At 41.4% G+C, this 18,392-nt stretch overlaps 9 protein-coding genes across 9 annotated transcripts; 4 read left to right on the top strand and 5 right to left on the bottom strand.

Moving 5' to 3' along the window:
* Window positions 1-252: 252 nt before the first annotated feature.
* OGAPODRAFT_46474 (uncharacterized protein) lies at window positions 253-1,824 on the top strand (the record flags this gene model as incomplete). Its single annotated transcript, XM_018355520.1, has 1 exon — window positions 253-1,824. One exon carries the CDS (start codon window positions 253-255, stop codon window positions 1,822-1,824), a length of 1,572 nt encoding a protein of 523 aa, XP_018212065.1.
* A 60-nt stretch (window positions 1,825-1,884) lies between these two features.
* OGAPODRAFT_11626 (uncharacterized protein) lies at window positions 1,885-2,346 on the bottom strand (the record flags this gene model as incomplete). Its single annotated transcript, XM_018353289.1, has 1 exon — window positions 1,885-2,346. The coding sequence occupies one exon, from the start codon at window positions 2,344-2,346 to the stop codon at window positions 1,885-1,887; it is 462 nt and encodes a 153-aa protein (XP_018212066.1).
* A 375-nt stretch (window positions 2,347-2,721) lies between these two features.
* Window positions 2,722-4,184, top strand: OGAPODRAFT_15595 (uncharacterized protein). Its single transcript, XM_018353838.1, has one exon. The coding sequence runs from the start codon at window positions 2,892-2,894 to the stop codon at window positions 4,077-4,079; it is 1,188 nt and encodes a 395-aa protein (XP_018212067.1). The 5' UTR covers window positions 2,722-2,891; the 3' UTR covers window positions 4,080-4,184.
* A 780-nt stretch (window positions 4,185-4,964) lies between these two features.
* On the bottom strand, window positions 4,965-8,898 carry OGAPODRAFT_15596 (uncharacterized protein). The gene has a single exon (XM_018353839.1). It carries the CDS (start codon window positions 8,868-8,870, stop codon window positions 5,049-5,051), a length of 3,822 nt encoding a protein of 1,273 aa, XP_018212068.1. The 5' UTR covers window positions 8,871-8,898; the 3' UTR covers window positions 4,965-5,048.
* A 695-nt stretch (window positions 8,899-9,593) lies between these two features.
* Window positions 9,594-11,045, top strand: OGAPODRAFT_81514 (uncharacterized protein; the record flags this gene model as incomplete). The annotated part of the gene is made up of 2 exons (XM_018356532.1): window positions 9,594-10,909; window positions 10,949-11,045. The coding sequence occupies exons 1-2, from the start codon at window positions 9,738-9,740 to the stop codon at window positions 11,043-11,045; spliced, it is 1,269 nt and encodes a 422-aa protein (XP_018212069.1). The 5' UTR covers window positions 9,594-9,737.
* Window positions 11,046-11,474: 429 nt separating this feature from the next.
* Window positions 11,475-12,833, bottom strand: OGAPODRAFT_6771 (uncharacterized protein; the record flags this gene model as incomplete). The annotated part of the gene is made up of 1 exon (XM_018355821.1): window positions 11,475-12,833. One exon carries the CDS (start codon window positions 12,831-12,833, stop codon window positions 11,475-11,477), a length of 1,359 nt encoding a protein of 452 aa, XP_018212070.1.
* A 212-nt stretch (window positions 12,834-13,045) lies between these two features.
* Window positions 13,046-15,370, bottom strand: OGAPODRAFT_11631 (uncharacterized protein; the record flags this gene model as incomplete). The annotated part of the gene is made up of 1 exon (XM_018353290.1): window positions 13,046-15,370. The coding sequence occupies one exon, from the start codon at window positions 15,368-15,370 to the stop codon at window positions 13,046-13,048; it is 2,325 nt and encodes a 774-aa protein (XP_018212071.1).
* A 420-nt stretch (window positions 15,371-15,790) lies between these two features.
* Window positions 15,791-18,359, top strand: OGAPODRAFT_97783 (uncharacterized protein; the record flags this gene model as incomplete). The annotated part of the gene is made up of 1 exon (XM_018357974.1): window positions 15,791-18,359. One exon carries the CDS (start codon window positions 15,791-15,793, stop codon window positions 17,093-17,095), a length of 1,305 nt encoding a protein of 434 aa, XP_018212072.1. The 3' UTR covers window positions 17,096-18,359.
* Window positions 16,588-18,359, bottom strand: OGAPODRAFT_15598 (uncharacterized protein). Its single transcript, XM_018353840.1, has one exon. The coding sequence runs from the start codon at window positions 18,242-18,244 to the stop codon at window positions 17,120-17,122; it is 1,125 nt and encodes a 374-aa protein (XP_018212073.1). The 5' UTR covers window positions 18,245-18,359; the 3' UTR covers window positions 16,588-17,119.
* Window positions 18,360-18,392: the final 33 nt, after the last annotated feature.

An 18,392-nucleotide genomic window follows, 5' to 3' on the forward strand; every position in this document is an offset into this window, starting at 1 on the left:
TTTACGAAAGTGATTTGGGCTGACAAAAGCTGGAACCTGGTCGTGGTCAGTGTTTTGACTATTGGATTAGCAGTGATTACCACCAGGCCTTTTATTAGAAGCAAATCGAAAGACAACTACTTTTATTGGATCATGGCAGGATTTGGAGAGAAGTTCAATTCAGCGCTGACAAGATCTACTTCCGCTTTGGGGTTCAGTAACTCACCCTTCTCAGGGAACGATCCTTCTGTACGAGAGAGTTATCATAAAGCAATGAACTTGGGCGGCTCTATTGGCGGTTTGATGAATGATGGCAACACATGTTTTATGAACAGCGTTCTTCAAAGTCTGGCTTCGTCGAATGAAATAATGGACTTTCTCGAGAGTTTTACTCAGAACGAGAATATTTCCCCTCAGAATAAGCCTGCTTTCTCATCTGCATTATATGAATTGCTCAGCAAATTGAACGACAAGCATGGGAATAAATCCCCTACATACAAAACACGCAATCTTCTGAAGGTGATGAAAGATGGTCCCAGCAAGCATTTGTTCTTGGGCTATAATCAAGAGGATGCTCAAGAATTCTATCAGTCCGTAATGAGTCAAGTTGAAAAAGAATATATTGGACCCAATTCAAAAGATAAGGAGAAGGGACAAATTCAAGACAAATTTGTCGATTATGAAGATGGAATGATGACAGGCTTGCAAAACCTTGGTGACTTAGGAACGATTTATCTGCCTGCAAAACAGATTGACCCCTCTTACCCTAATGCAGATTCCAAAGTATACCCAATGAAGCTCATCACTCCAGTTGATGGACTTCAGTGCGAGCGGATTGGATGTACCAAATGTGGGGAGATGGGGGGGATACGCTATTCAGTCATAAGCGGGCTAGGATTAAATCTGTCATCTCCCACTCAATCAACCTATACTCTCGAGGAATTATTGGACGGTTGGATCGAACAAGAAATCATTGACGGTGTGGAATGTAACAGATGTGGTCTGATCGAAATTCGTGCTACTCTCATCGAAGCCATTGAGAAATACAAAGAGCAAGGTTCCAAAATGGAGAAGCTTGTGGAGCTCACCTCTAAACGAATCCGGGAAATTGAGGAGGAACTAGCCAAACCAACCATCAATGATGCAGTCTATGAAAGACTTCACACCAAAAACAAAGTTCAAAAATCGAAGAAAACTAAGCAAGTATTCTTCGCAAGGCCTCCTGCAGTTTTGTGCATACATATAAGTCGCTCAGTGTTTGATCCTAGAACCTACACTGTGCGCAAGAACAACGCAAAGATTGTTTTTCCAACTAGGCTCGACTTTGCTGATTACGTCGCCGAGCCTGATAATATTAACACGGATGCACGATTACCGTTTAGAAAAAGTGACGATAATGGTGGAGATGACGGTAAAGCAGATGTTGAGGACTCTAGCTCATCCGGCCTGAAATACTCACTCAAATCTGTTATTTCACATTTCGGAACGCACAACTATGGGCATTACATTGCATACAGAAAGTACCGAGGAGTCTGGTGGAGGATAAGTGACGAAATAGTCAGGGTGTCTTCGGAGGCTGAGGTGCTTGCTTCTCAAGGAACTTTTATGCTATTTTATGAACTAAGCTCTCGAAACGACCCGAGAGATGACTTTAAATCCCACGAAACTGAACCATTGACTCCGGCAAATACTGAAGCTGATGGAGAGTCCAAACTGAATCAGGATACTGACTTAGAATTGGAAAGTACATTCGATGCTGGTAATTCCCTAGACGACAGTCTTCGCGTGAACCAAGAAGAAGAATTACGACAAAATGAGATGATTGCCATACAGGCCAACTTGTAATTGTTTGTTCACTCGAATAAATTGAATTAAACATTAAATTACTATTAGATTTGTATAATTTCATACTTCTTCACGATTTGATATCGAGCTGGACGTGTAAACATTAGATTTCTCAGCCCTTTCGTTTTCAAGTTCCTCGTCAATCAATTCGTTCAAGTCGTAATCAAAATTGTTAGGATTAGAGTCTGTTGTCACAAGTTTACGAGCTGTGCGGCTTTTCAATTCACCTTGATTTTGAAGCTGAAGTTTGATAGGAATATCATCCGGGGTCAAATGGCTAATTTTAGAATAAATTCGTGATCCCGAAGACTTGGCCTGCTTTTCCAATTCGAGTTGCTCATCAGGAGGAACGTATCCGCCATATCCGTCATCTCGATGCGATTTGAGCTTTTCTACTTCTGTCTGTTTCCTCTTTTCGAGATATGAGGGATTTGGCTTATAAGTAAACATTCCTGAGAGAAGTGGTAAGAAAATCACCAAAGCAATGAAGGTTGCCATCAAAATGAACAATGCAATAGCCATGGTGATTGATTATATTATTTTTTGGCTATTTTATTTTTTTTTCGTTCTTTTTTGAGCTGCAGTGTGTTAACAGGGTTCCGAATAATGCACATTTAAACATGAATGAATCTTCTGCAAAAGCGAAGAAAGCGCCATCTTTGAAACTCCGATTATCACAGGAGCCTGAAAACCAACCCATGACTGAGGAGAGCGATGTGTTTTCCGATTTTTGTGATGCAGATGATTTAGACGAGATAGTTTCGAGAGCTCATAAAGAAAGACAGAAAAGGCTCAACAAACAAGAACAGAGGAAATCGTTTTGGGTCAAGTTTAAGTTACCCAGAAAGCTTTTGGAAGAAAATCAAGAGATTTCATGTTCAACTCCCCTTGCTTCCCTATCACAAAAGCCGCCTCTTACGTCCCAAGATAATAAACTCTCTCAAATCAATATAGTACGAAACCACATTGTTTATCTGGATCGAATACTTTCCGATCCGAGCATACCTGCCGAGCTGAGTTCCTCCCTCAGGGAACTTCACGGCAGTCTTTGGCTACAGGTGCCTACCATGGATCCATATTCGCTCTATCAACTTCTAATTCAACTTCAAAAACAGATTGCCAGATTTAAAGAGCTCAAAGACATAATCAAGCCGTCTGATGCTCCTCACATTGACTCAAATCCGGCCATCCCGCTGTTAAACTCTGCTACGCCCCAATTCGATGATCCAACGTCAAGTCCGCAAATGTCGGGATATTTTTTCCAAGCTATGAATGCACTTGATAGACAACTCTCCACTTCACGACATGTCACCAAATCGAGTAGTGCGAAGCGACGAATGGATTCGCAACAAACGACACTTTTTGGCCACGTAAAAAGGCAAAAACCACACACTCACGAAAATGACGATATAATGGAGGAAGCGATCGTGCTCTCGCTTAGTGATCCTCTTTCAGGAAGGCGAATGAAGACACCTTTACGATCCAGGTATTGTTCTCATATTGAATGTTTCGAATTGGAAAGTTTCATGCAAATGAATAATCTAGAGCCATTCCCAGTTAGCGTGAGAAGAAAATCCACAAATAAAATAGATGCGAATGAAATTCTGAGTGATACAAAAAGGCGGCCATTGAATCCGGATCAACATAACAGAAGAACATTTGAGTTTCAATACAAGGTTCAATTACGCCAGAATAAAGATCAGAACAAACCTAATAACAGTCTGGAATTTTTTACTTGCCCGATATGCAAACTAGAGTTTAGCATCCACGCCCCAGGAGATTTGTATATAGTAGGGGAACTGCAGGCAATTTTGGAACAGCTAGAGACGAGTTCTACAGTTGACCGGATTCGGATATCTCAGGATGGAAGCTGGTCATTTGTTGAGGCTAAAAAGAAAGAGGACGCAAAGGAGTCAGAGATAATAGAATTGGAGGATCTAGACAGTTCCGAGGAAGAGCGTGAGATTACGAAAATCAAGTTGGAGCGCACTGCAAAAAAGGAGGCGTCTTTATTTCCTGCACGGCGCTTTGAAGATGAGGCAATTCTGGATGATCTATTCGAGCCATCAGACAAAGAAATTGAAGATGAAATTGACCGAATAGTGGATCAGGTAATTTCGAAAGATGGGTCTCGACAGTCAGATTACAATTCCTACCTCAAAACTTCGTCTTTGAATGCAGGAAAGACACAAACATCAGAGCCTGTCTTTTTTACGGGTAATGGGGACGAAGAAGATCCTTTCGTAATTGATTGAAGAACCAATCAATACAAAGAAATCTGCAGACTTAAATTCGCTATCGGTTAATAATAGCGTGAAATGTCAACCATGTGTATAATAAACCTTTGTTATAGTTATTCGCCAACGCCTCGGTTCTTTTTAAAAGATAATCAATCTACGGAAACTGGTGCAAATCGTTACCATAATCTGCACCTCCGATTATGCAGTTAAAATTGATTGGAAAAAAAACCGTTACCTATGAGCTATGTGCCTTCGATGCCTCGGCCTCCCTCCCACAAGGTATATAAAGGTTTTTGATCTCTCTGTATATTCAATTAGCATTCTCTAATGTATTCGATATTGTTACTGATTGGTCTTCTTTTTGATTCTGTCTTTGGAAGTCTTCTGTGCGTAGACTCTCGTCAAGCAAAGACAAACGGGGTGGCAGAAGCCATGAAAGACTCTCGAGCCAATCATGGTTACAAATATCTCTGTGAGGGCACGGTGAACTCCACCTCCAGTCTGAATCATTTGATCAATAATCCGATAGAGCCCCTTATTCAATATCCCAAGGTTTTGAAAGAGACTCTGCAATCTACCTTTGACGAAAGCAAACTTGCGAACATATGCTATGATCCATTTTCTCTGAGTATTCTCTACTTTAATGACTCACTGAATGGTCGCCACACTTGCATGAAAACCGATAACCCGTACAATTACTCCTCAGCGAACTTCGAGCTGATATACTACTCGAATAAGCAGGTTCTAAGTGGTGGCCTAAACTTACACCTGATAAATATGAGGCCGGATTCGTCGACCACAACCAGTTTCTTCTCATATAGATCTGCTTCATCAATTATAAAATAATTCCCAACTTTCATATAGGTACAGTTCTGGAAGGTATCAAACATTGCTTTATTTATAACATTAATATTGTACAGAGCGTAAGTTAAGTGGTATCAAGAAAAACGGCTGATTTATGTGTGCCATGGGCTGAATTGACTATTATTTTCTCTCAAAAGCCACTTGTGCCAAAGCATCCAGTGCACTCATCCCCGTAGTGTTCTGCATAGTTTTGCCTGAAGAGTCAGGAGCCCGGTCATTAGGACTCATCAAGTCTTTGAAGTTTGTAGCGGGATATGCATGTTGCGGATTGGAATCAGGCTTTTCATCATTTAGCAAACTTCTAATAGACGAACGCAGTTTAGATGTGAATGGAGAAGAAGGAGACACCGATGACGTCGACGTCAGGGGTGGTAGATGAGAGTGCGTCGAACTTCTTAGATTTGGGGGCTGCAATACAGTGTTCAATAATGAGTTCATCTTAAGCAACTTTGGATCGGAATCAACACCGTCTTGAACAGAACCTGCTGCCTCCACTAGGGACGTCAATGAATTGGTATTTGCAGGATATGGGACCTGTAACAATGGTGGGTTTTTTTCTGAAGTTTCAATTTTATTAGGAAGACTTACCGCAGGTAGCCTTGAAGTTGAATTCACAGAACTTTCGGAGCCAGCAGGTGCAGAGGATGGATAGTATGTATGTAAAGCAGGGAGTTGGATTGTTTGGGAAGCAGGTTCAGAAGACGCAGGCTTTGGTTCATCCATCGTGTATTTCGATGTAGAAGGTCGTCTGTCATAGAAGTATCCCAATGGAGGACCGCTCACACCCCCAGATTGGGCGTTCAGTGACTCTTTCTCTTTTGCACGCTTTAAATCTGCTTCACGGGCCATCTCCTCCCAGGTTGCATTATCGGATAGTCCTCTTTGATAGTAGTTTCTCACCATGGTCGAAGTTTTCGTCGTAATATGCCTTGACATCGTTTCCCAATCAGTTCCGTACTTTTGAAGGAGATCAGGAAACAAACTAATTTCCTGCACGCTCCAATAGCTTGTTATGTGGCTTTTGTCCTTGTGCTTCTCCTTCTTCTTTTCGCTCTCCTCCATACCCGAAGATACAGTTCCGCGGCTCGATTGGTCATTCAAACTGTACGGTGGTGTGTCTTTGAGTTTCTGGTCAATTTCTTCCTTTATTTCACTAGCAACTTTCAAAGGATCCCCATTAGATGATTGCAACAAAGGGACGTTTTCTTTTGCCTCCGCGAGCTTTTGAGCGGATGAAGGCCCCTCAGGCTTCAACTTTTTTCTACCCCTTTTCTTTTTAGGTTTCTCTAGTGGTTCTGCGGTAGCAGTCTTTTGGTTCAATTCGCCTTTCTCAGCCTCATCCAGAGAGAAGGATGTTTCGTGATTACTGTGGCTGATTTCATTAGATGAAGCTAATACCGGCAAGCTTTCTGCAATCTTCTGCTTTTTCTTTTCTGTAGGAGACGATGAGGTACTCAATCTTCTCTTGTTAATATCTGTTCCCTCCTCTTCGTCACTTGGTTCGCCCAATGTTCCTTCGATACTGATATTTGCAGATTCGGCTGTCGATGGTTCAGGAGTGTGAGTCCCAGTTCTAATCCTTCCGTCTTTGGACTTCCTTTTGGTACTGGAGGCTTTCCTTGTTGCCCTCCGATTCTTGTTGGCCACAATCTGCTTGAAATTCACTTGTTTCTTCGTCCTGTAATAATGTAAAACACACTCCTCTGGTGTTCTTAGCCCACCCATATGGCTAGATATACGTCCGAACTTTTTGGGCCACAAGCTATAAGCTTCACAAAACTTTTCATGCTCGGCTTGTGTGAAAGTATCCACAGAATCCAATTCAATCCTCTTCGCCCACAGTGACTTATCCCGCACCATGTTATTTGTATCCAAAAAATGAACTGTTGCATATCGCTCAACTGGATTTATCATCATATCGGGAATTTTTGCACATCCATGTTGAGCTCTAACCATAGGATCCTTTTCGCGTTCTTTTTCCAAAGTTGCTAGAATTTCCAAAAATTCTGCTTCAGTTCTAACGGCGTCGCCATGATGACGACCACGGCGACCTGATAAGGGCTTTTCAGTGACCTCCGTCTTAGAAGTTTCGCCTGTTTGCGGTCTCGATTCTGGTTCACCAATATTATAAAATTTGCTCAACTGCTCGTCCATCAATGACACCCGCTTTTCATATAAGTGCTTGCGGTAAATATACTCTTCGGTCAAATCTTTCTTCTTTTGCGCCAAAAGTTTTTGGAGCTCCAGTGATTTCTCAAGCAAATTAGGGCCATCTGCCTGCTTGAAAATCACGAAGGCTGAATTGTAGAAATTGTATTGCCGCAAATCAAAAAGCTTGTTTGGCTGCAAATACTTTAATGTCTTTCGACGCTCCATTTCCGGAAGATTCTTGAGCTCGTTGAACTTAGTTTCCACCCTGTTCAACGGAAAAATACACTCTCCCACAGTTGAATTGACAGAGTTGACGGTGATCGTAGCTTCTGCTATTGCTCCCACGATATTTGAGTTGGTAACTTTTTTGTCGACTGATCCGATCAATGTATTCTTTTCCTGTGATTTGATAGCCGGACTTTTTAAACCAGTCTCAATTTTATCTTCCACTGCAGGCACAGCCTGTCTCTCTTCTTTCTGATCTTTTTCTTCGCTCATTGCCTCGTGCTCTTCCTCTTCCTGAGTCTTTTGCTCTTCTTGGACCTTTTTGTACTTCAGGTCTAGCTCTTTTGTTGGCGCATTCTGATCATTGTCTTCTTTATCTGATCTGACATGTTTTACATCAAGAAGCATTTCCTCAGTAATGTCCTTTTCGACATCAAGTTTGATATCAAGTTTGGTAGAAACTTCTTTTGCTTCCAAATCATCAGTTTTCTCTTCCCAGCTTGATTTGGATTCACGTTTCTCCTCGGTATATTCTGGTGCCGATGCTTCCTTTGAACATGTTGCACTTGCCAATAATTCCTCCTTGACTGTCTCTTCCCGATCAGCTGGACCATGAGTTGCTTCTATCGTATCATTTCGACTTGAAGGATTAGCTAAGTTGATCTGTGCTCCAGCGTCTTTTATGGCGGTGTCCATCTGATTGTGTTCATATGATTCAACTTCTATGTTTCCTGTTTTGTGGGCCCCTTCATCAACCTCAGCTCTTCTCATAGGAGATTGAGAACTTTCTAAAGATGCAGAGTCATAAGGACGGTTGTGATTGTGATATTTTTGGCGTTCATTCCAGACCCGATCATCTTCTTCACGATATTCTGACCGGTATTCGTCCCTGTACTGACTTCGCGCATATCCCCCACCAGTGGAGTGTACTCTTGAAGGTCTATAATCGCGCATCCCCCCACGGTTGTATCTGTAATCCCTGCTGAGTATTAAATCACCGCCCTTGTTGTTTAGCCCTCCTAGGAGATCACCGGATTTGGAAGGTTCATCTTCATGGGGAGTTATACGATCTCGACTTCCTGAACCCCATCTTCCGCTCGAATAGTTATCATCGTTCGCAGAAACTGAACTTTGTCTTGAATCATCCATTCTGAAATGCTCCTTGCCGTAATAACTATTTGAATATCTTCCATTTGAACCACCTGGGTTGCCGTCACTGCTGTATGATCTGAAATAATGGGAAGATGAGCCACCAATACGGCCATTAGAAGGGCCATTAATATGGTGTCCTCTTGAAGGTCGATATCCCAAACTCCGCCTTGGCCCTCCTGACGAGAATGAATTTCGCCCGTAGCCTGAATCATGACTATTGCTCGAACGATATGAGCCATATGAGTCTCCATTACTGCTCAACGAGCCTTGAGGGCTATTCAAAGAGCCTGTTGCTGCACCTGGCTGTTCTTGTCGCCTTGAAGAGAATGGGTTGATGTTGTTTTTCTGGCAATATGGAGGAGTTGTGGATTGATACTGGTGGTGACCATTATACTTGTTGTGATGAGATGGCATGTATTTTCGTGGCCTTTTGTTGTCTTCCCTGTATGTCTTAGTATTTCCGTTATTTGAACCGCTATAGCTTGGTCTGGAATGCTCTGAAGGAGACATCCTGTAGTATTATTTATAAATTTGTATTTGATTAAAGCCTCAGAACCTTGACAATTTGATAGGATTTTTTTTGCAAAATCTTTGCTATATACAATAATCGTGGTATTTCTTTAGCTTGCGTCCCTATTGCGTTGACATTCACTATCTATTAATGAAGTAATCTGACTAAAAATAAGATAGCCCTCTTAATCTTATGAGAAGGAAATTAATTGTGCACCTCTTTTTTATAAGCCGTCCCAGTCAATGGCAGAATCAGTTTTCATTCTCAAAAAATATTCATGGGAAAATTTCGTAATTCAGGCAGGGTAACATTCTAAGAAGTTTGAAATTAAGAAAAATCTAATTTTTCGTGTATATCCTTAAATTACTGCTTTAGGAAAGTTTATTTATTGCAGGAGGAGCTCCTTTAATTGAGCGTGTCGCGATAGTACAGGAAGCGTTCGAAACATGTTTCAAACCTTAGAACTATAAATTTTCTTGGTTCAAGCTTCTATGTCTAATCCAATGGCTGATATCACATCTTCTTCAATCAAAAGGACTCTAGATCCTATAGAGTGGGAGATACAGGCCAAACGTATCAAATTGGATCAAGCCTCAGCAAAATCATCAGGACTTCTGTCTCCCCCCGTTACTCCAGAGAAACGTGACCGAATCCTAAATGTTCAGGCAAACTCTTTGAACTCTCTTAATACAAAGCTCTTTGGTTCCGTTAAATCGCAACCCCTTTCAGTTTACTCAAGAGCGAAGAAACTGTTCTTAAGGAGTTCGGCAATGGATCTTGATGGTTTTGCTTTGACTGCGAGAGAAGCTGAAGCCCGTTTACTGCGCCAACATATAGATCAATGCTTGTTGAAACTGGAGTCCACATCTATTTACGTGTCTGGTCCTCCTGGGACCGGAAAAACCGCGCAGGTAAACGCGATATTGAGTTCTCTGATTGTGGAAGATATCGAGAATGCGGATGATAGGATTTACAAAGTTCCAGTGAGGATAGACTCGAAGAGAATCAACCGCAGACTAAGGATCGCCAAAATCAACTGCATGACTGTACGCAAAGCAGAAGACATATTTGATGCCATTTATAGCGACCTTGAGGGCCAGTTCACGCGCAAAAGGAGAACTTCTCAGGACCTCAAGAGATTTCTAACAGACAAGTCCAAGTGCGATATCACAATTGTGGTTTTGGACGAAATGGATAACCTCATGGGTAATAGCCAGCAGGTACTTTTTGACCTTTTTTCATGGGCGTCGGATATGTCAAATGACAATCCAAAACTGGCCATCATTGGAATTGCTAATGCTCTGGACTTGACTGATCGATTCCTTCCGCGGCTGAAAAGTAACAATATCAGTCCCAAATTGATTCCATTTTTACCTTATACAGCAGATCAAATCAAACAAATATTGACCGCAAAGCTCTGCTCTCTTGCGGATGGCAAGACAAATGTTCCTCCTTTGGTTCATCCTGCTGCAATCCAGCTTTGTGCCAAAAAAGCGGCAATAACCACAGGGGATTTGAGAAGTGCTTTTGATATTATGCATAGAGCTCTTGAACTAACAGAAAGCTTACAATTACAAAAACTTGGTAGCAAGGAGCTTTACAATTTGACTCTTGAGAACGCTCCTAAGGTAATGATTTCCCAGCTGGCCAGAGTCTGTAACAGCACAGTCAGCTCAAATTTCAACTCCAAATTGAAGGATCTCAATATTCAGCATAAAACTGTGCTGTGCTCTCTGATAAAATATGAAGAAGTATTGAAGAGTCAAAAGTCCAAAATCATTGCATCAATTAATTCATTCTATTCATATTACGCATCACTGCAAGATGTGCGCAAAGTCATTGGTGTTCTTAACCGAGGCGAATTCCTCGAAGTTTTGAGCTCATTAGAGTCTGATTCTTTTATCAATATTTCCTCATCTATGAACTCGAAAATACATACCACGTCCAAAATTAAAGGGCCAATCAGCTACGGTGATTCTAGACTATCTTCTAGCGTTCCGAAGATGGATATCCTCAAGATCGTTGATGATATCGGGATTCTCAAGAAAATTCTGGCCGGTACAGAAAATTGCATATAATAATAGATAATAAAAATGAAGTTATAGATTTAACAAGACTCGGGGGTGACAAGATTCTTTTTCTGAAGTGAATAATTGATCATAGACTCGCTTGGATTACCTAGGTTTACTCTATCGCTCCAGATAGTGTAATGCTCGCCAATCACAATATTAGATGATAAGTAAGCCCTTACCAGTGATGAAAATTAAAGACCCTTTCTTCTTCTATGGCCGTTGCACTCCCTTCCCTTCTTTTTTTCCGGATGATCTCGAAGGTTTACATGGTGCCTGACTTCTATAATCTTCTAGCTTCGACAAAGCCAAAAGGACAAGTAAAGGCACATTGGGCGTAGGTATGACTCCGTTGTACTCACCTCTGTAAATATTATATATGCGTAGTTCAGTAATTTGCTATTTAATCAAATAAACATAACCCCAACAAAAACCCAATCAGGCAGCCAAAAGGTTTTCGGCCCTCGCAGCTCTAGCAGCGGTGGGGGTGCCAAATGCTGACTGCTCAAGAGGTATCGCAGCTTTTATTTCATCTTGTAGCTTGTCCGAGTAATTGACAGGGTATTTAGGGTTGGACCATCCTGTTTCTTCGTTAAAGTCCTTAGTGAAATGGGCAAACGGATATGTGGGAAGAGTTTTAACCGGCGTGTTGTCATCTATGAGCCCCAGGTCCTTTTGTCTCTGTATCAAACCCTCCAAGTACGGGATGAGGTGATCTTTGAAAGCATCGAAATTCTTGTACTTCATGATTTTTTCCGGAGCCTCGTCCAGGATCTTGCGTAGCAATGATGGGACAAGAGGTTCGTCTTTCATCTCGTCGATCGAGTAAAATATAGGATGATTCGTGAAAATAATGGCTTTGCTTTTTGGTAGTCTCCTCAACGTCTGTCTTTCAACCCTGACGTTGAACTCTGTTGGTAAGACATTCGAGTCCACTTTCTCGCCCTCTTTCATAGCATATATATTGTTCAAAAGTAATCTATGATCCCACGAGATATAAAAGGATGCTCTCTCGACGGGATCGGCAGGCGCCATCTTTTCGAAAAAACGCAACATGGAGGTTCTCAACTTTTCTGCGTAATAAGGAACAACGTCGTGAATTGCATCCACTGTTCTGCCAATTTTCTCGCTGATCTTAAAGGAGCCACCTGGAAATGGAACAGCAGCCGCGACCAGTCTGTACTCTCCATCGCTACCTTTTTGAAGAATGTAAAAGTCTTCTTTAGCCATTTTCGAGACATAAACCAGAGGATGATCTTTCAAAGGTTCAGAAAAGTCAAGGACCTCACCAGTAAGTTCATTTTTCACATGCAGTCCGTCATCCCCTGTGGTGAAGAGAAGAGGGTATCTTTTCAGCATGTGCTTTTTCACTGTATCCAGCAATTCATTGCAAGCATCCGTTGATTCGGGACTCCACCCAATATGCTCATTGCCATATGTATGAAAGACTCTCCGTTTCTCCTCAATGTAATGAACGTAATATTTATCCATATCCAACCAGTGATTGATATCCAGCTTGAATATAGACATGGTTTGATGATACGGGACTCTGAAAGGCCTCCAAGGACGATCATCTCTTTTACTCACTTCCTCTGGCCTAATATAAAGTGGCGTCGGTTCAGGAGGCGGAGCGTTCATATCGGAATGGAATTTTCCTTTCTTCGATGTGTTCTCTGTTTTGGAAGCAGACGACTTAGACTGAGTAGTTTTGCCAAGGTACAACTTGGAGATGAGCAAGGCAAATCCAAAAGCCCCACTCACCATCAGCAGCAGAAGCCAATGTATCTCTTCGATCATGTATAAAATAAATCGATACAGGTTGCTTAAGCGGAAAGTTATTTATACTATCGATCTTTTCAACTGATAAGAAATCATACTCCGAAAACGGCAAAAACTTCGTGATTAAAATAAAGTAGTTTGCACAATCAGAATTTGACAGCATGAAACCCTGGAATCTTTATACATTTCGGGAAGGTGTGTGTTTGAGTAGCACCATGTATAAAGTCAGCTCACAGGTCATTGCTAGCCGCTCGAGGATTCGCTACCCCCATATCGGCGCCAAAGAGAACCTCCATAAGTTCTGTATCAAGTATGGAGTTCAACGCCTCATTCACATCCAGGCCAGCAGGTGTTGAAGATCTTGAGCTTTCGGGTTGCTTCTCTGGTCTGAAATCATCATAGAGAGGAATTTCAAAGCTGGGAACCTGGCCTGCAATGTTAGTTGACGATGAATTCTGAGATTTTGGGAAATCGAATATTGACGAGTATGGTAGGCTAGGCTGGTCTTGTGTCACCTCTTGTGGGTAAGGAGAAGGAGGCAACAAACCTGGTTCCTCCACATTTTTTTCCAGGCGACGTCTTTTGGCTTTTGTTTTGTCGTTCATACGCAGCTTACGATAGTAGCCAGGGATGATTCCCCCATTGACACTTGTGCTGCCACTCTCTTTTCTTCCCTCTATTTTTCGTACATTGCTAGGGCGTGCATTAAATTCCTTGACCAGGATCTGGATTATTCCTAGATCTTCCAATAGCGTCTCGATAATATCACTTATTCTTCTCATAGTTCCGTCAATTTGATGAAGGTTGTTCAAAATGAGATTTCTGATCAGATTGATTGCTTTCATGAGACTTGAGAAATTAATGTCATGCTCCTTGTCCATATACTCGAGGTCAAGAATACTTTTCGCAGTTTTCCCCTTTGGACTTTTGAACAAGATGTAGGTTAACGTAAGAACCATGATAGCGTTATAAGAATAGAAGACATCGTAATACAGTGTTCCGTTGAAAAAACCGTTGGAATCGGTGTAAGTCAAGATTTCTGCTGTCTTGAAAGAGGACTTGATTCCATTCACGAGAAGTGATTGTATAGGATCATCACGATTGATAATGGAAGACTGTGTGCTTACAATATGCATGAAAATGGGTAGTGTCAATGTGATAAAGTAGTAGTGGAATTGAATATGCAGCTTAGGTTTGTAACGACGAACAGGTAAGGATTTGTAATCCTTCCAATCTTCCGGCAAGCGATCCCAAAACTTGTGTAATTGCTTTTGGAAAAGAAGTAGTTTTTCGATGCTTACTAAAGACAATGGTTCTCTAGAGGATTTGCGCTTGTTATCTAGAATTTGAAAAATGATCCTTGTTAACTTGCAGCTCTGAACATAGTAGATTTTGAAGAGGTCGTTATCGACATCTGACATGGTAGGTAGCTCAACATCCACTTCTTCCCAAGGTATCGCACTGGCTCTTCCAAACGAACAACACAACGTGGTCTCGCTTTTGGTCAACGACCACATGATACGCTTCATTTCGTCTGCTTTTTCATCGTTAAACTTATCCACAATAAATTTTCTGTGCAATCCCAAACTCTTGCATTGAATGGCTGCCATTTGCATCAAGCAATACCCACTTTCGCGGACCTTGATGCTAGATAGGTAAACAGACAATAAAATAAGCAATCGAATACCATCCAAAGTTGGTGTTAAAACGATGTCCGAAAGAGACAATTTGATGATATCAATGTAACGTCCTATTAGGTCATCGTTTAATTCAGAGTCCGCGGGAAGATCTTGTGGATTCGTGTATAGCTGAAACCGTCTGCCAAGTATCCAGACCATGTATATACAGCATATCTCGGCGCTCCCAATCTTCAATGGAAATGGCTCGTCTGTCTTAACATCTGTTTTGGCAATCTCTTGCCAAAAGATTTCGTACTTCTCATCAAACTTGAATATGTTGAATATGAAATAGTATGGATGAACTTTCTCGAAGAAAACGTTTTTGTAGATGTCAGCCTCCTTTCTCTTTAGCAAGTTGATCAAAGGGAACCGATTGATGTTTATGGTATCCAAATTATATAGATGTGTCGGATATTGGTAAACGGGTTCGTTTTCAGATGTAATCGTTTGGACAGAACTATTTCGAATATCCTGGGTCGAGATAGGTGGCTTCACGCTAAAAGACCGTTTGATAATAATATCACATAGCCCGTTCAATAATGAAGCAGTTCCAAAGTTACCGATAAAGTGTGTGTGGCCAAAGCGATCCATGATCAGGCGGTCTCGATCGTACGCAGTAGCTTTTAGTTTTATGTTTGGTGGAAGTTGGGGCATCTGCTTATTTCCAGGTGAATCCTTGTCTATTTTGTCCACCTGCTGGTCTGTATTTTTTTCCGAATCGTTGTCTTCGTCATCACCGTCATTCTCAGATTTTGTTTCCTCGGGGATCGCCGAATCTGTTTCTTCCTTCTTTAAGTCAGCCAGATCTTTCATGTTCTGATCATCCAGTTCTTGAATGTTCTGTATATCATCCAACATATTGTTGTCTGTAGGCATCTCAAACTTGAATGACTTTCCTAGCTCCATTAACTCCTCGATGCTATATACATCCTTGTCGGGAAATAGCCCTGAGACCAGAGCCAGCAAGCACTTATAATGCAATGTGATATTCTCTATTGGCCCATAAAATCGTCTCTTCCGAGGAATTGTTGTTGTACAGGAAACACCCGCTTTGGTGCATTGTACACAGGGCGTAATATTATCGTACTTCAAATCGTTGTCCTGCAGTCGTCTGCACTTAGTCTTTCGAAGTTTGCAGCGATCGCAGGAAAAGGGGGCCCTTTTGCGGTTCTCTGCGGGTACTATTCGTTTTTTGGATTGCAATCGGGAACGGTTTCCGCCGGACATATTTCCTGTGGCTCGTACTCGATCTTCGCTTAAACTGAAATTATTTAATTTAGTAAATTATTCGATTTAATGTCAACAGCCACAGTATCATCCTCGGTGGTTAATACCGTCAATACCATCATTGGATCGGGAATCTTGTTGCTTCCGTATGCTTTTAGGACTGACTCGGTTTTGTTTGGTATTTTGATTCTTCTATTTGCTGCGGCAACGAATGTTTTTGGACTCTTCTTGCAAGCAATCTCCTCTAAGTTCCTTCGAGAAGGCAATGCAAACTTCTTCACCGTTTGTTCAATAACTTATCCAAGTCTTAGTGTTGTTTTTGACCTGGCAATTGCATTACAATGCTTTGGTGTGGACATATCTTACATCGTACTGACTGGTGATTTGATGCCACTCATTCTTCCCATATCTGGCTTTACGGACTCTCAAATGCGGCTTTTTTACATCTTAATCTCAGCTTTCATTACTGTTCCATTGTGCTTTCTAAAGCGGCTTGACAGCTTGAAATACGCGTCCGTCGTCTCGCTCTTGGCTATCGCTTATCTAGTCATTTTAGTTTATGTCAATTTCGCTTATGGGCTGGCGACAGGGTTCAAACACATTCCTTTACAGAAACAGGGACCCATTTCCTGGTGGATTCCCGAAGGTTTTAAGCCGGTCTTCAAAACCTTCGCTATTATTGTTCTTGCCTTCACATGCCCTACTCAATTTTCAATCATCTCCGAATTACGTGACCCTAGGTTGAACCGCATATTCAAAATCATCACGATCTCTCTGACGATCACCACGATTTTGTTTGTAACAGTTGGTCTCTCGGGCTACTTTACCTTTGGAAATGCGTTAGAGGGAAACATCATTTTAATGTACAACGATACATGGACTACCAAATTGGCTATGGGGTTGCTCTCGCTGATGGTTCTTCTTTCTTTCCCATTGATGTTCCATCCCGCTAGAATATCAGTCAACAACATATATCATTGGATAGAGAGTCAATTCAAAAGTTCGCGGGAAGCACAGCCGTTGCTATCTAGTGAAGCTAGAGCAATACCTATGTCTGACTCAAGATTTGTGAAAGTCAGCGTGGTCATGTTGATTGTCGCATATTTTGCTGCTATTAAACTTGAGTCTTTTGAGCTGGTTCTTTCTTTGGTGGGTTCTACCGGAGGGGTTTTGATTTCGTTTGTGCTACCTGGATTTTATGGGTACAAACTAATTAACAATCCAGAAATGTTTGATGCCCTAGTGACACATTCTCCATTAGATAGTGATCACTGGGTGTTCCGAAATAAGGTTCTGCAAAAGCTCTCACTGAATCTAGTCATATGGGGAATTATAGTAATGCTCATTTGCCTATATTCAACTTTGTTTCAATAACATATACATTTATTAACTGTGCAACTAATCCGAATCATCACTTCTTACATCATCCGCACTATCTCCAGAAATGACTCTATATGCGACTTTGGCAATGAGGAACATCCAGAAGATTGTAATTACCTGTAATCCACCAAGTAATGTTAAAAATATATTGACCGTTGCTTTGCTGTAACAGATTTTATAGTCGCCTAGGGGCGCCAGTTCCTCGCAAGTTCCATGCATCTTGTAGGCATTCTTGTAAGCATGGTAAAACACATAATTGTATACAATGTGCCGCAATACAATCCAGCTGATCATGAACACAGCAAACATTGTGTCACAAAAAGTTTGGTAGCCGCAATATTTGAGAATTTTCGCAAATGAAAGGAAGACATCGACAATGTCCATCAGTAAAAAGATGACATGTCCAATCTTCGTGAAGTAGTAAGCGTAAGAGCCTATGCAAAGCAGTGATGTGATGACGTGGTGAGAAAACATTTGATAATGGTCTTTTCTTTTTTCCTCGATATGAAGAACAATCATTTGCTGGAACCAACATGCAGTTTGGATAAGATAGTAAGCTTTAAATGAGGCTGACATTTTGTCGTTCGGCCAGGTCTCATAAAATTTATCGCAGTTCAAGTAGTAATCTGAGTGGAGGTATAAATAAAATCCTAACGCCCAAGATAGGGAAAAGTAAATGATTGACCATCCCTGCTCTTTAAACCTCTGTATTGCTTTGAGTTTGTACATTTGGAAATACTGCGCAATAGGCTTCAATATGTACAACATGCAAAAGCCTCTGATCAGTACCAAATTTAGCACACTGAATATCACAAAATATGAATCATCAACACCCATATCATAGAAGTCACCATGTGGGTATCTATACTGTAAAGTGTAAAATTTTGAGAACCAAGGGTAATGATATGAAAGTCCAAAAATTGCAAGATCGACCAAGAGCGCCATTTGTATCTGTAACCTATCGGCGTTTTCTAGTTTTGCAAGACGCAATGCATCATCTTTCAGTTTGGCGGCTTGCAAAGCAGAGGCTTTGAAAGCTGCAGGAATCTCCAAGTCAGCTTTAAAGCTGTCTCGAGATTTCAAAGTGGATCGATCAGGACTGAAAACTGAGGAGGACGCACTCGGGATAGATTCCACAGTCATTTTAAAAGAGCGATACTATGCAGAAGCTCTCGTTGCAATTAATTCCTGTAGTTGACTTCTTTTGGGCGTCCAAGCAAGATAAAACAGGATGATAATTGTATCGCTTAATGCGTTGTTGATAATTCCACTTTTTTTCCGGCTTGTATTT

The sequence above is a fragment of the Ogataea polymorpha genome (genome assembly GCF_001664045.1).
Source record: "Ogataea polymorpha strain NCYC 495 leu1.1 chromosome Unknown OGAPOscaffold_2, whole genome shotgun sequence".
In the NCBI taxonomy this organism is placed as follows: Eukaryota; Fungi; Ascomycota; class Pichiomycetes; order Pichiales; family Pichiaceae; genus Ogataea; species Ogataea polymorpha.